At 47.0% G+C, this 12,073-nt stretch overlaps 1 protein-coding gene across 5 annotated transcripts in view; it reads left to right on the top strand.

Moving 5' to 3' along the window:
• OGDHL (oxoglutarate dehydrogenase L) overlaps positions 1 to 12,073 on the top strand; it is a 218,539-nt gene that overhangs the window by 60,111 nt on the left and 146,355 nt on the right. For all 5 annotated transcript variants that reach the window (XR_005779684.1, XM_040436481.1, XM_040436478.1 and 2 more), the window contains exon 2: positions 987 to 1,209. Coding sequence is in view for 4 of the 5 variants with exons in the window: in XM_040436481.1 (XP_040292415.1) it covers positions 1,009 to 1,209 (201 nt within the window). In the remaining variant the exon portion in view is untranslated. The remainder of the gene's footprint in view (positions 1 to 986; positions 1,210 to 12,073) is intronic.

Genomic DNA, 12,073 nt, shown 5'->3' with positions numbered 1-12,073 from the left:
ACATGGTACGCCAGTCACTCGCCTCATTCGCCATTTGTGTATAAGTGGCATCTGAACTCTGAGGGCAGTGATTGGCAGAGTGGTCACGTGAACGATGGACTTGACCTCATTACTTCCAGAGTGTCAGATTCTGATTGCCAGGCCTGCAGTGCTGGAATAGAGGGACCTTTCGAACGCGAAGATCAAAAGAACATGGCTGCTTTCTTCTAATAACAGCACCACCAAAGAATATATGCATCAAACCTCAGCTCAGACCCCCAGTGTTAATCAGACCTCAGAACAGACGCCCAATTTTAACAAGAGCCCCAATGTTAATAAGACCCCCAATCAGATTAGACCCCTAATGTTAATAAGGCTGCTTTTCAGATCTCGGATCAGACCCCCAATCAAACCTTAGATCAGATGCCCAATTTTTATAAGATCCCCCAATCAGACCTCAGATCATAACTCCATGTTAATAAGTCCCCCATGTGAAGCAGACCTCAGATCAGAGAAAAATAAATGAATCAACTTACCTCTCCTGCTCTGGATGTCACCTCCACTCCTATCGTCCTGCACGCTTCCTGGCCTTCCTGACCGGATGCCACACAATGTGAGGACACAGAGTGCCAACATCCTCACGCTGGCGCAGGACTCGGCACAGCAAGAGGCCGAGGAAGACCGGAAGCAGTGAGTACAGAGCCTGGGGAGCACTGCATTCACCGCTCCCTGGTCCTCCTGTATTAATGAGCACTTCCATAATGGAAGCTCTCATTAGTATTTGCACCATAAGACACACTGACATTTCCCCCCACTTTGGAGGGGATAAAGGTCGCCTTACAGGGCCAAAAATATGGTATATAGTAGATTGCACAAAGGGTTTCTGGAAGCTTAATTCTGCAAAACTCATGGAGATGTGCTCTGATGGTTACTGTAGCATCTCCTTTTAGTGCTGTAGTCATCATATACAAAATCAATATTGATTTCATGTTTTTTTATTTTTATAGATAAACCACTAAATGAAAGAAGATGATCAGGACAATTGCTGTTAAGTTTAAACCATGTTGCATTGGCTTGCTAGCAAAACAGAAAACCCCCTCAAGGGCTCTAATACAAAGTTGCTGTGTACATTCATCTGGAGCAAAAGAGCCATTCTTAAGTGGCATCAACTCAAGCTATGTGGAAGAGATGTACTATGCATGGCTGGAGAATCCAAAAAGTGTCCATAAGGTAAGTTTACTGCTAGCGATTCTCTTTCTAGATGTTGCAGATTTTCCAACAACCTATTGTGTACATCTGTGTTTTTCTTCGCAATGGTGTTTGCTCGAAAATCTATGTTTCACCTTCAGGACCCAGCCTGATTTTTGCAAACCTGACATCTCATTTTATGTGGTAATAACTTTGGAATGCTTTTACTTATCCAAGCCATTCTGAGATTGTTCTCTTGTGACACATAGTACTTCATGTTAGCGGTAAACTTGAGTCGATATGTTTCACGAAAAATTTGCTATTTTCTAAATTAGAATTTCTCTGCTTTTAAGATTTCTCATAAAATAGTTATTACTTTACATTTTCCATATGTCTACTTTATGTTGGCATATTTTGTAAATGTCATTTTATTTTTTTAGGATGTTAGAAGGCTTAGAATTTTAGAAGCAATTTTTAATTTTAAAGGGCTCACCAGCCCAGTGCTCTGAGCGGATTATACAAATCATTGTGGTCTTGGAAGCTAGGAAGGAAGGTTCTCTGTCTGTTTCAGCTCAGAGAGATAAGTGTGATTTCTGGTTTAGTTATTTTGTGTCATCTTTTCCATCCAGGTTCTGTGCGAGCAGGCTGCTCCTATTTCCCCTCTTCACCATCTTAGGGAAGTTAGGGTTTTGTCAGCCCAGGCACGGGGACACCTCATACCTACCTTAAAGGTCTGCAGGTGGGCTGAGCAGTGCAGGGAAAGAGGTCAGGGATTAGCTAGGAGGTGACCCTTCCCCTGTCTCTCGCCCAGAGCCTGGTTGGTAGGTTTTCTGTTATTCTGAGTGCACGCCCGCCGTGACATTATAATCCGCCATACTGTGACTGCCATCACTCAGTGGTTTTGTGATGGCGTCAATTGATGCACTGGTTGACCGCATGCAGGGTTTATCCCTAGAGGTTGCGGATCTGCGTAGTTCGGTCACACAGTGTCAGAGGTTTCTGACATCAGGTACAGGTAAAATTGGTGGGGAGCCTAAAGTCGCTCTTCCCGAGAAATTTAAATTGTATTTTCGACTGCGTCCATTTTCGTAAGGTAATGAAGATCAGAGGGTTGGTATCATCCTGTCTCTGCTTAAAGGGGACGCGCAATCCTGGGCTTTTTCTCTGCCGCCCGGTTCTCTGGCCCTCCGGTCGATGGAGGAATTTTTCAAAGCCCTGGGATTGATTTACGATGATCCGGATCGGGTCTCGATGGCAGAATCGATATTGCGTAACTTACTACAGGGTAAACGTACTGCAGAGGTTTACTGTATAGAGTTTAGGAGATGGGCTACTGAGTCGGGGTGGAACTACCCCGCGTTACGTAGTCAGTTTTGTCAGGGGTTGTCTGAAAGGTTGAAAGATGCCCTGGCTTTTCATGAGTACCCGGATACTCTGGAGAATGCTATGTATTTGGCTATACGGTTGGATAGACGTATCAGAGAGAGGTGTAAGGGTCCCTCCGTGCAGGGGATCCCTCCTGCGTGTGGTTTTGTCTCACCTGCTGCCCAGGGTGGTATTAGTTATAACTCTGGGGTAGGGGAGGAACCCATGCAGTTAGGTCAGATATCTTGCCATTCTGATAGTAGAGACTTTAGGAAAGTGCACAATCTATGTTACTACTGTGGAAAGAGGGGTCATTTTATTTTTTCTTGTCCTTATGTTAAACCACAGGTGGAAGAGAAAAAGAAAAAAACTCCCTCACACTTGGTAGTATGAATGGGGTGGTGGAGCAGACGGGTATGCAAGCTCCCTGCAGTTCCCGTTTTCTCCTTCCAGCTATGGTGGCGCTAGAGTCAAAAAATGTGTTTGTTGATGTATTCCTTGATTGTGGTGCTGGGGTAAACTTAATTGACTTTCTTTTCCTTCAAAACCTAGGACTAAGTACTTGCACTTTGGAGAATGAGAATCGTGTTTTTGCAATTGATTCTTCCCCTCTTTCTCAAAGGAGCCTTACTCACATTGTTCATGGTATTCATTTAAGGGTGGGTGATTCACATGCTGAAATTATTTCTTGTTTTGTCATGAAGGATTTGCCAGCTCCTTTAGTTTTGGGGTTGCCATGGTTGACTAGACATAACCCAATTATAGACTGGCAAGCGAGACAAATCATTGGTTGGAGTGAGTTTTGTTCGGATAATTGTCTTGGCACATTTATCTCTGGTGTGTCCATTACGGCTTTACCTCAGTATCTCTCGCATTTTGCGGATGTCTTTTCGGAGGGTGGGGCTGAGGAATTGCCCCCTCATCGAGACTATGATTGTCCAGTTAATCTCATTCCGGGGGCTAAGTTGCCAAAGTCTCTGCTTTACAGCTTCTCTCAACCCGAAAGAGAGGTCATGCGAAAGTATGTCGCCGAGAGTTTGGCAAAGGGTCATATTAGACCATCTAAGTCTCCAGTGGCAGTAGGTTTGTTCTTTGTGAAGAAAAAGGATGGATCACTGAGACCGTGTTTGGATTTCCGGGAATTGCGGGATCCATATCCTCCTTCCTTTGATCTCTGATCTTTTTGATCAGATTGTTAGAGCCAAGGTGTTCTCCAAGTTGGATTTGAGGGGGGCCTACAATCTGATCAGAATCAAGGAAGGGGATGAGTGGAAAACGGCCTTCAATACGCACTAGGGTCATTTTGAGAACCTGGTGATGCCTTTTGGGTTGACGAACGCGCCAGCAGTATTTCAGCGATTCGTCAATGACATTTTTCATCACTTGGTGGGGAGGTTCGTAGTAGTTTACCTGGATGACATTTTGATTTATTCTCCTGATTTGAAGACCCATCAGGATCATGTGAGACAGGTTTTGACGATCCTTCGGGAGAATAAGTTGTATGCCAAATTAGAGAAATGTTTGTTTGCGGTGCAAGAGCTTTCGTTCTTGGGATACATGCTTTCTGATTCCGGTTTTCGTATGGACCCCGAAAAGGTCCGGGCGGTTCTGGAGTGGGACCGACCAGAGATTCAGAAAGCTTTGATGCGGTTCTTGGGGTTTACGAATTATTATAGAAAATTTATTTCGAATTATTCTACCATAGTAAAACCTCTTACTGATATGACGTAGAAGGGCGCCGATGTCTGTATGGTCGGATGAGGCATTGCAGGCCTTTTCGGCTATTAAGGAGCGTTTTGCGTCTGCTCCCATTCTGGTGCAGCCGGATGTGTCTCAACTATTCGTAGTGGAGGTTGATGCATCAGAGGTGGGGGTCGGGGCGGTGCTGTCTCAGGGTTCATCTCCTAGCAAGTGGGTCCCGTGTGCCTTCTTCTCCAAGAAGCTCTCGGTCGCCGAGAGGAATTATGATGTTGGAGATAGAGAATTGTTGGCTATCAAGTTGGCCTTTGAGGAATGACGTCACTGGTTGGAGGGGGCGTCTCACCCCCTTACGGTGTATACTGACCATAAGAATTTGGCTTACCTGCAATCTGCCAAGCGTCTGAACCCTAGGCAGGCCAGGTGGTCACTGTTTTTTACCAGGTTCAATTTTGTGGTTAGCTTTCGCCCAGGGGTCAAGAATGTCAAGGCAGATGCCTTGTCTCGCAGCTTTCCTGGGGGAGGTGATTCAGAAGATCCTGCTCCGATTTTGGCGGATGGGGTGGTGGTCTCTGCTCTGTACCCTGAATTGGAGATGGAGGTGTTGGGAGCCCAGGAGGGGGCTCCTGGTTCTTGTCCCCCAGGGAGGTTGTTTGTTCCTGAGGGCCTACGATACAAGGTGTTCAAGGAACATCACGATACTGTTCTCGCTGGACATCCTAGTGGTAAGTCCACCTGTGATCTAGTATCCCGGAGGTTCTGGTGGCCAGGGTTACGTAACAGCATTGAGAATTACGTGACAGCTTGTGAAACCTGCGCTCGGTCAAAAGTTGCTCATACTGGACCGCCTGGTTCGCTTCTTCCATTGTCTATTCCGTCTCGTCCTTGGACGCATTTGTCTATAGACATTATTACGGATCTGCCGAGTTCCTCCGGGAGAACAGTGATTTTGGTGGTAGTTGACTGTTTCAGTAAAATGCCTCACTTTATACCACTAACGAATCTGCCTAACGCTAAGACTCTTGTGCAGATTTTTGTGGATAATATTGTGAAATTGCATGGTATTCCTTCAGACGTGGTCTCTGATAGGGGCACGCAGTTTGTCTCCAGGTTTTGGAGGGCGTTCTGCTCTCGGCTTGGCATTCAACTTTCATTCTCTTCGGCTTTTCATCCGCAGTCGAATGGTCAGACGGAGCGAACTAATCAAAAGCTGGAGAACTACTTGAGGTGCTTTGTGGCTGAGAATCAGGAGGACTGGTCCTCATTATTGTCCTTAGCAGAATTTGCATTGAATAACCGTAGGCAGGAGTCCACGGGTAAGTCGCCATTTTTTGGCGCATACGGTTTCCATCCTCAGTTTGGTGCCTTTTCTGGGTCTGGTTCCTCTAGGATGCCAGAGGAGGAGAGATTCTCTTCTGCCTTATCCTCCATCTGGCGGAGGATTCAAGGGAGTTTGGAGAGGATAGGTGAGAGGTATAAACGAATGGCTGACAGGAGACGTGTGACTGGTCCGGACCTGTGTGTTGGTGATCTGGTGTGGTTGTCCACTAAGAATATCAAATTGAGAGTGCCATCTCGGAAACTGGGTCCTAGATTTATTGGTCCGTATAAAATTTCTGCGGTAATCAATCCTGTGGCGTTTCGGCTGGATCTTCCGCAGACTTGGAGGATCCATGATGTGTTCCACAGGTCTTTACTAAAAAAATATGTGAGACCGGTGAAACCATCGCCATTGCCTCCTCCTCCTGTTCTGGTCGAGGGAAACTTGGAGTTTGAGATCTCCAGGATTCTCGACTCTAGAGTTCTTCGGGGTTCCCTTCAGTACCTGGTGCACTGGAGGGGATACGGTCCTGAGGAGAGGATGTGGGTTCCGGCGGTGGATGTCAACGCCAGCCGACTGGTGAGGGCTTTTCATAGGTCCCATCCGGATAAGGTTGGTCCGGGGTGTCCGGAGGTCACCCGTAGAAGGGGGGCTACTGTCATGCCCCACTCTGACGATGTGCGGAGGTCGGCCATGATTGCAGCACGAGTTTAGTGTTTGTTTTGGAGCCGTGCTGGATCCGCCTCTCATCAGGTGCACTGGGTGGGGTCATTAGTTTAAAGGGCTCACCAGCCCAGTGCTCTGAGCGGATTATACAAATCATTGTGGTCTTGGAAGCTAGGAAGGAAGGTTCTCTGTCTGTTTCAGCTCAGAGAGATAAGTGTGATTTCTGGTTTAGTTATTTTGTGTCATCTTTTCCATCCAGGTTCTGTGCGAGCAGGCTGCTCCTATTTCCCCTCTTCACCATCTTAGGGAAGTTAGGGTTTTGTCAGCCCAGGCACGGGGATACCTCATACCTACCTTAAAGGTCTGCAGGTGGGCTGAGCAGTGCAGGGAAAGAGGTCAGGGATTAGCTAGGAGGTGACCCTTTCCTTGTCTCTCGCCCAGAGCCTGGTTGGTAGGTTTTCTGTTATTCTGAGTGCACGCCCGCCGTGACAAGAAACCACTCATAAATTACTTTTTATGACTAATATCTGATTATTTTAGAAACTACATCCCTCAATTTGTTCAAAACTGAATTTAGAAACTTTGTTAACTCTTCAGGTGTTCCACAGGAATTAAGGCAAAATATAGGCAAAATTAAAAAAAAAAATTTCTTTTTTTTTTGCAGATTTTCCATTTTAATACATTGTTGCTGTACTTTGCTCCATTCAGCTTTCCCTCAACCCTAACCAGTCTTCCTGTCCCAGCCGCTGAAAAACACCATCACAGTGTGATGCTTCCAACACCATGCTTCACTGTAGGGATGGTTTTGGGCAGTTGATGAGCATTACCTGGTTTCCTCCAGGCATAAAGCTTAGAGGTGAGGCCAAAAAGTTCACTCTTTGTTTTATCAGACAATAGAATCTGGTTTCTCACAGTCTGAGATTCCTTTAGGTGCTTTTTGCAAAGTTGAGATGGTCTTTCAAGTGTCTTACTGATGAGAGGCTTCTTTCTAGTCAGTTTTTCATAAAGCCCAAATGGTGGAGTGCTGCAGTGATGGATAACCTTCTGGAAGTTTCTCCCATCTGCACTCTTTGTGTTTTTGGTCACTTTTTTACATAGCCCTGATTACTTAGTTTGGTGGGGCAGCCACCTCTAGAAAGAATCCTAGTTATTCCAAACTTCTTCCATTTAAGAATTATGGAGGCCCCAACATTTTTTGTACATTCGCCAGACCTTTACCTCCCACAATATTGAGGCTCTGGGCTCTACAGACAGTTCTTTCCTCCCCATGGCTTGATTTTTCATTGCCTAATATATTGTGCCCAATTTGTGCCACTGTGAAATGTCAGCTCTTTAGGCCCCATGCACGTGACTTTATGTCGTCAATGGGTCAGCAAAAAAAAATATGCAACATGGACGTCACACAAATGCTGAGGTTCTGAGATAAAAAAGAGCCCCTCAAGAAGTGACCCCATTTTGTAAACGACAACCCGCACAGAATTTTTCAAGGGGTGTAGTAAGCTTTCTTACCCCACAGGTGAGAGATGTAAATGTAAGCTGCGTAATAATGTGCTAAAATTACAGAGTACATAAAGAATACAATTAATAACCCATAGATGAGTGGTTAACTTTGAAGCAATCCCTTATGCATAAACCAGGTTTTTCAGGTCAGGCTTCACAGTGATAAATGGTGTCCTTTTGTTTCCCCCTTTTGGAACACACTCTGCATCTTTTTTGGGTCGTTCCCTTCCTTACTGTTTGGGAGACTTCACCAGGGAAATCTATCCCTGGTATAATACGGCACTGTCACTTTTAGAAGGGATAGTGCCCATAAGCCCTCCCCTTCCTGGTTTTGAATTAGGGCCTTGATCACCACCTCTTGAAAACTTAAGGAACGTTCCTGTGTGGTCTACAGATTAAAATAACACGTAAGCATTATACAGTGCCATCTGTAATATGTGCACTGCCAACTTTTTGTAGCATACCTTTGTTTTCCGCATGGCACTGTAAGGCTTCAGAATTTTATCTGGAAAATCAACCCCTCTGGTTTGGGGGTAGTGGTACCTCGTACATGTGGTACTGTGAACTGTGGTCAGTGCTTACAGTTCCAGTAAACTGTCCTGTGCTTACATTATAATGCCATAATTTGCCCTATTGCTGAGCAGGTATTGGCAGGATTTACCCTTCCTTTTAAAATGTATAATGGACTTATCTGCACAGATGCTTTTTCGGTGGTGTACACCTCAGCAAACCTGATGCTAAAGTTTTCGAGGACTGGCAATTTCAGAATGGCTTCAAGTCGTTTCCAGGTCATGGCCATATTGTAAATTGGAGTGTGGTGCAACATCTGTACTCCTATGCTGTTTAAATTCTGGCTTTTTTTTACAAAGCCCGTATTAGACACAAGTCCCAAAAAAGTCATCATCTCTGCTGCATTTACTGAGGTCCACATCCGGGTTCGAGCAAATGATGATGTTGGATGTTGGGCAATAAAGTGCTGGGTATATAAATTAGTTTGGGCCACCATTAATCCCTTCACGCATTGTTATGTACATGTACGTGAGGGAATGCGGCTTCTTGCCGCATCCTCATGTGCATGTACGTGATGTGATCGGGCGGATGCGGATGCTGCTTCCGCGGGCATCGCTGTATGCGGTCATGCTGGCGGATTAATCCTTTCACATACTGTGTAAGACGCTGACAGTTCAATTCAGTAAAATACAGAATGTATTGTACTGAATTAAAACAGGGATCAAACCCTTAATAGGTGAAATCCCACAGCGGGACAAAAAAAGTGAAAAAATTATTATTATTATTTTTTATTTTTTTATTTTTTATAACAACCTGCTCCCTACCTAAGGGGAATTCCATAAAAAATAAATAAATAAAAACTCTGCCAAAACAAACAATTTTTTTTTGGTCACTTTGGCACATAAATAGAGTTGAGCGAACACCTGGATGTTCGGGTTCGAGAAGTTCGGCTGAACTTCCCGGAAATGTTCGGGTTCGGGATCCGAACCCGATCCGAACTTCGTCCCGAACCCGAACCCCATTGAAGTCAATGGGGACCCGAACTTTTGGGCACTAAAAAGGCTGTAAAACAGCCCAGGAAAGAGCTAGAGGGCTGCAAAAGGCAGCAACATGTAGGTAAATCCTATGCAAACAAATGTGGATAGGGAAATGAATTAAAATAAAAATTAAAAAAATAAAAATGAACCAATATCAATTGGACAGAGGTCCCATAGCAGAGAATCTGGCTTCACGTCAGCAGAGAATCAGTCTCTTCATGCCATAGCAGAGAATCTGGCCTTATGTCAGCGCAGAATCTGTCTTCATGTCATAGCAGAGAATCAGGCTTCACGTCACCCACCACTGGAACAGGCCACTGTCACACATTTAGGCCCAGGCACCCAGGCAGAGGAGAGAGGTCCCGTAACAGAGAATCTGGCCTTATGTCAGCGCAGAATCTGTATTCATGTCATAGCAGAGAATCAGGCTTCACGTCACCCACCACTGGAACAGGCCACTGTCACACATTTAGGCCCAGGCACCCAGGCAGAGGAGAGAGGTCCCGTAACAGAGAATCTGGCCTTATGTCAGCGCAGAATCTGTATTCATGTCATAGCAGAGAATCAGGCTTCACGTCACCCACCACTGGAACAGGCCACTGTCACACATTTAGGCCCAGGCACCCAGGCAGAGGAGAGAGGTCCCGTAACAGAGAATCTGGCCTTATGTCAGCGCAGAATCTGTATTCATGTCATAGCAGAGAATCAGGCTTCACGTCACCCACCACTGGAACAGGCCACTGTCACACATTTAGGCCCAGGCACCCAGACAGAGGAGAGCGGTCCCGTAACAGAGAATCTGGCCTTATGTCAGCGCAGAATCTGTATTCATGTCATAGCAGAGAATCAGGCTTCACGTCACCCACCACTGGAACAGGCCACTGTCACACATTTAGGCCCCGGCACCCAGACAGAGGAGAGGTTTATTCAACTTTGGGTTGCCCCGCAATATAATGGTAAAATGCAATTAAAAATAGTATTGAATGAGGAAGTGCCCTGGAGTAGAATAATATATTGTTAAGGGGAGGTAGTTAATATCTAATCTGCACAAGGGATGGACAGGTCCTGTGGGATCCATGCCTGGTTAATTTTTATGAACGTCAGCTTGTCCACATTGGCTGTAGACAGGCGGCTGCGTTTGTCTGTAATGACGCTCCCTGCCGTGCTGAATACACGTTCAGACAAAACGCTGGCCGCCGGGCAGGCCAGCACCTCCAAGGCATAAAAGGCTAGCTCTGGCCACGTGGACAATTTGGAGACCCAGAAGTTGAATGGGGCCGAACCATCAGTCAGTACGTGGAGGGGTGTGCACAGGTACTGTTCCACCATGTTAGTGAAATGTTGCCTCCTGCTAACACGTTCCGTATCAGGTGGTGGTGCAGTTAGCTGTGGCGTGGTGACAAAACTTTTCCACATCTCTGCCATGCTAACCCTGCCCTCAGAGGAGCTGGCCGTGACACAGCTGCGTTGGCGACCTCTTGCTCCTCCTCTGCCTTCGCCTTGGGCTTCCACTGGTTCCCCTGTGACATTTGGGAATGCTCTCAGTAGCGCATCTACCAACGTGCGCTTGTACTCGCGCATCTTCCTATCACGCTCCAGTGTAGGAAGTAAGGTGGGCACATTGTCTTTGTACCGGGGATCCAGCAGGGTGGCAACCCAGTATTCCGCACACGTTAAAATGTGGGCAACTCTGCTGTCGTTGCGCAGGCACTGCAGCATGTAGTCGCTCATGTGTGCCAGGCTGCCCAGAGGTAAGGACAAGCTGTCCTCTGTGGGAGGCGTATCGTCATCGTCCTGTGTTTCCCCCCAGCCACGCACCAGTGATGGGCCCGAGCTGCTTTGGGTGCCACCCCGCTGTGAACATGCTTCATCCTCATCCTCCTCCTCATCCTCGTCCTCCTCGTCCTCCAGTAGTGGGCCCTGTCTGGCCACATTTGTACCTGGCCTCTGGTGTTGCAAAAAACCTCCCTCTGAGTCACTTTGAAGAGACTGGCCTGAAAGTGCTAAAAATGACCCCTCTTCCTCCTGGGCCACCTCCTCTTCCATCATCGCCCTAAGTGTTTTCTCAAGGAGACATAGAAGTGGTATTGTAACGCTGATAATGGCGTCATCACCACTGGCCATGTTGGTGGAGTACTCGAAACAGCGCAACAGGGCACACAGGTCTCGCATGGAGGCCCAGTCATTGGTGGTGAAGTGGGTCTGATCCACAGTGCGATTGACCCGTGCGTGCTGCAGCTGAAACTCCTCTATGGCCTGCTGCTGCTCGCACAGTCTGTCCAGCATATGCAAGGTGGAGTTCCACCTGGTGGGCACGTCGCATATGAGGCGGTGAGCGGGAAGGCCGAAGTTACGCTGTAGCGCAGACAGGCGAGCAGCGGCAGGGTGTGAACGCCGAAAGCGCGAACAGACGGCCCGCACTTTATGCAGCAGCTCTGACATGTCGGGGTAGTTGCGAATGAACTTCTACACCACCAAATTCAGCACATGCGCCAGGCAAGGGATGTGCGTCAAACCGGCTAGTCCCAGAGCTGCAACGAGATTTCGCCCATTATCGCACACCACCAGGCCAGGCTTGAGGCTCACCGGCAGCAACCACTCGTCGGTCTGTTGTTCTATACCCCGCCACAACTCCTGTGCGGTGTGGGGCCTGTCCCCCAAACATATGAGTTTCAGAATGGCCTGCTGACGTTTACCCTGTGCTGTGCTGAAGTTGGTGGTGAAGGTGTGTGGCTGACTGGATGAGCAGGTGGAAGAAGAGGAGGAGGAAGCTGAGTAGGAGGAGGAGGAGACAGGAGGCAAAGAATGT

The sequence above is a fragment of the Bufo bufo genome, chromosome 6, assembly GCF_905171765.1.
Source record: "Bufo bufo chromosome 6, aBufBuf1.1, whole genome shotgun sequence".
Taxonomy (NCBI): domain Eukaryota; kingdom Metazoa; phylum Chordata; class Amphibia; order Anura; family Bufonidae; genus Bufo; species Bufo bufo.
This window is presented reverse-complemented; position numbering and strand designations above follow the sequence as displayed.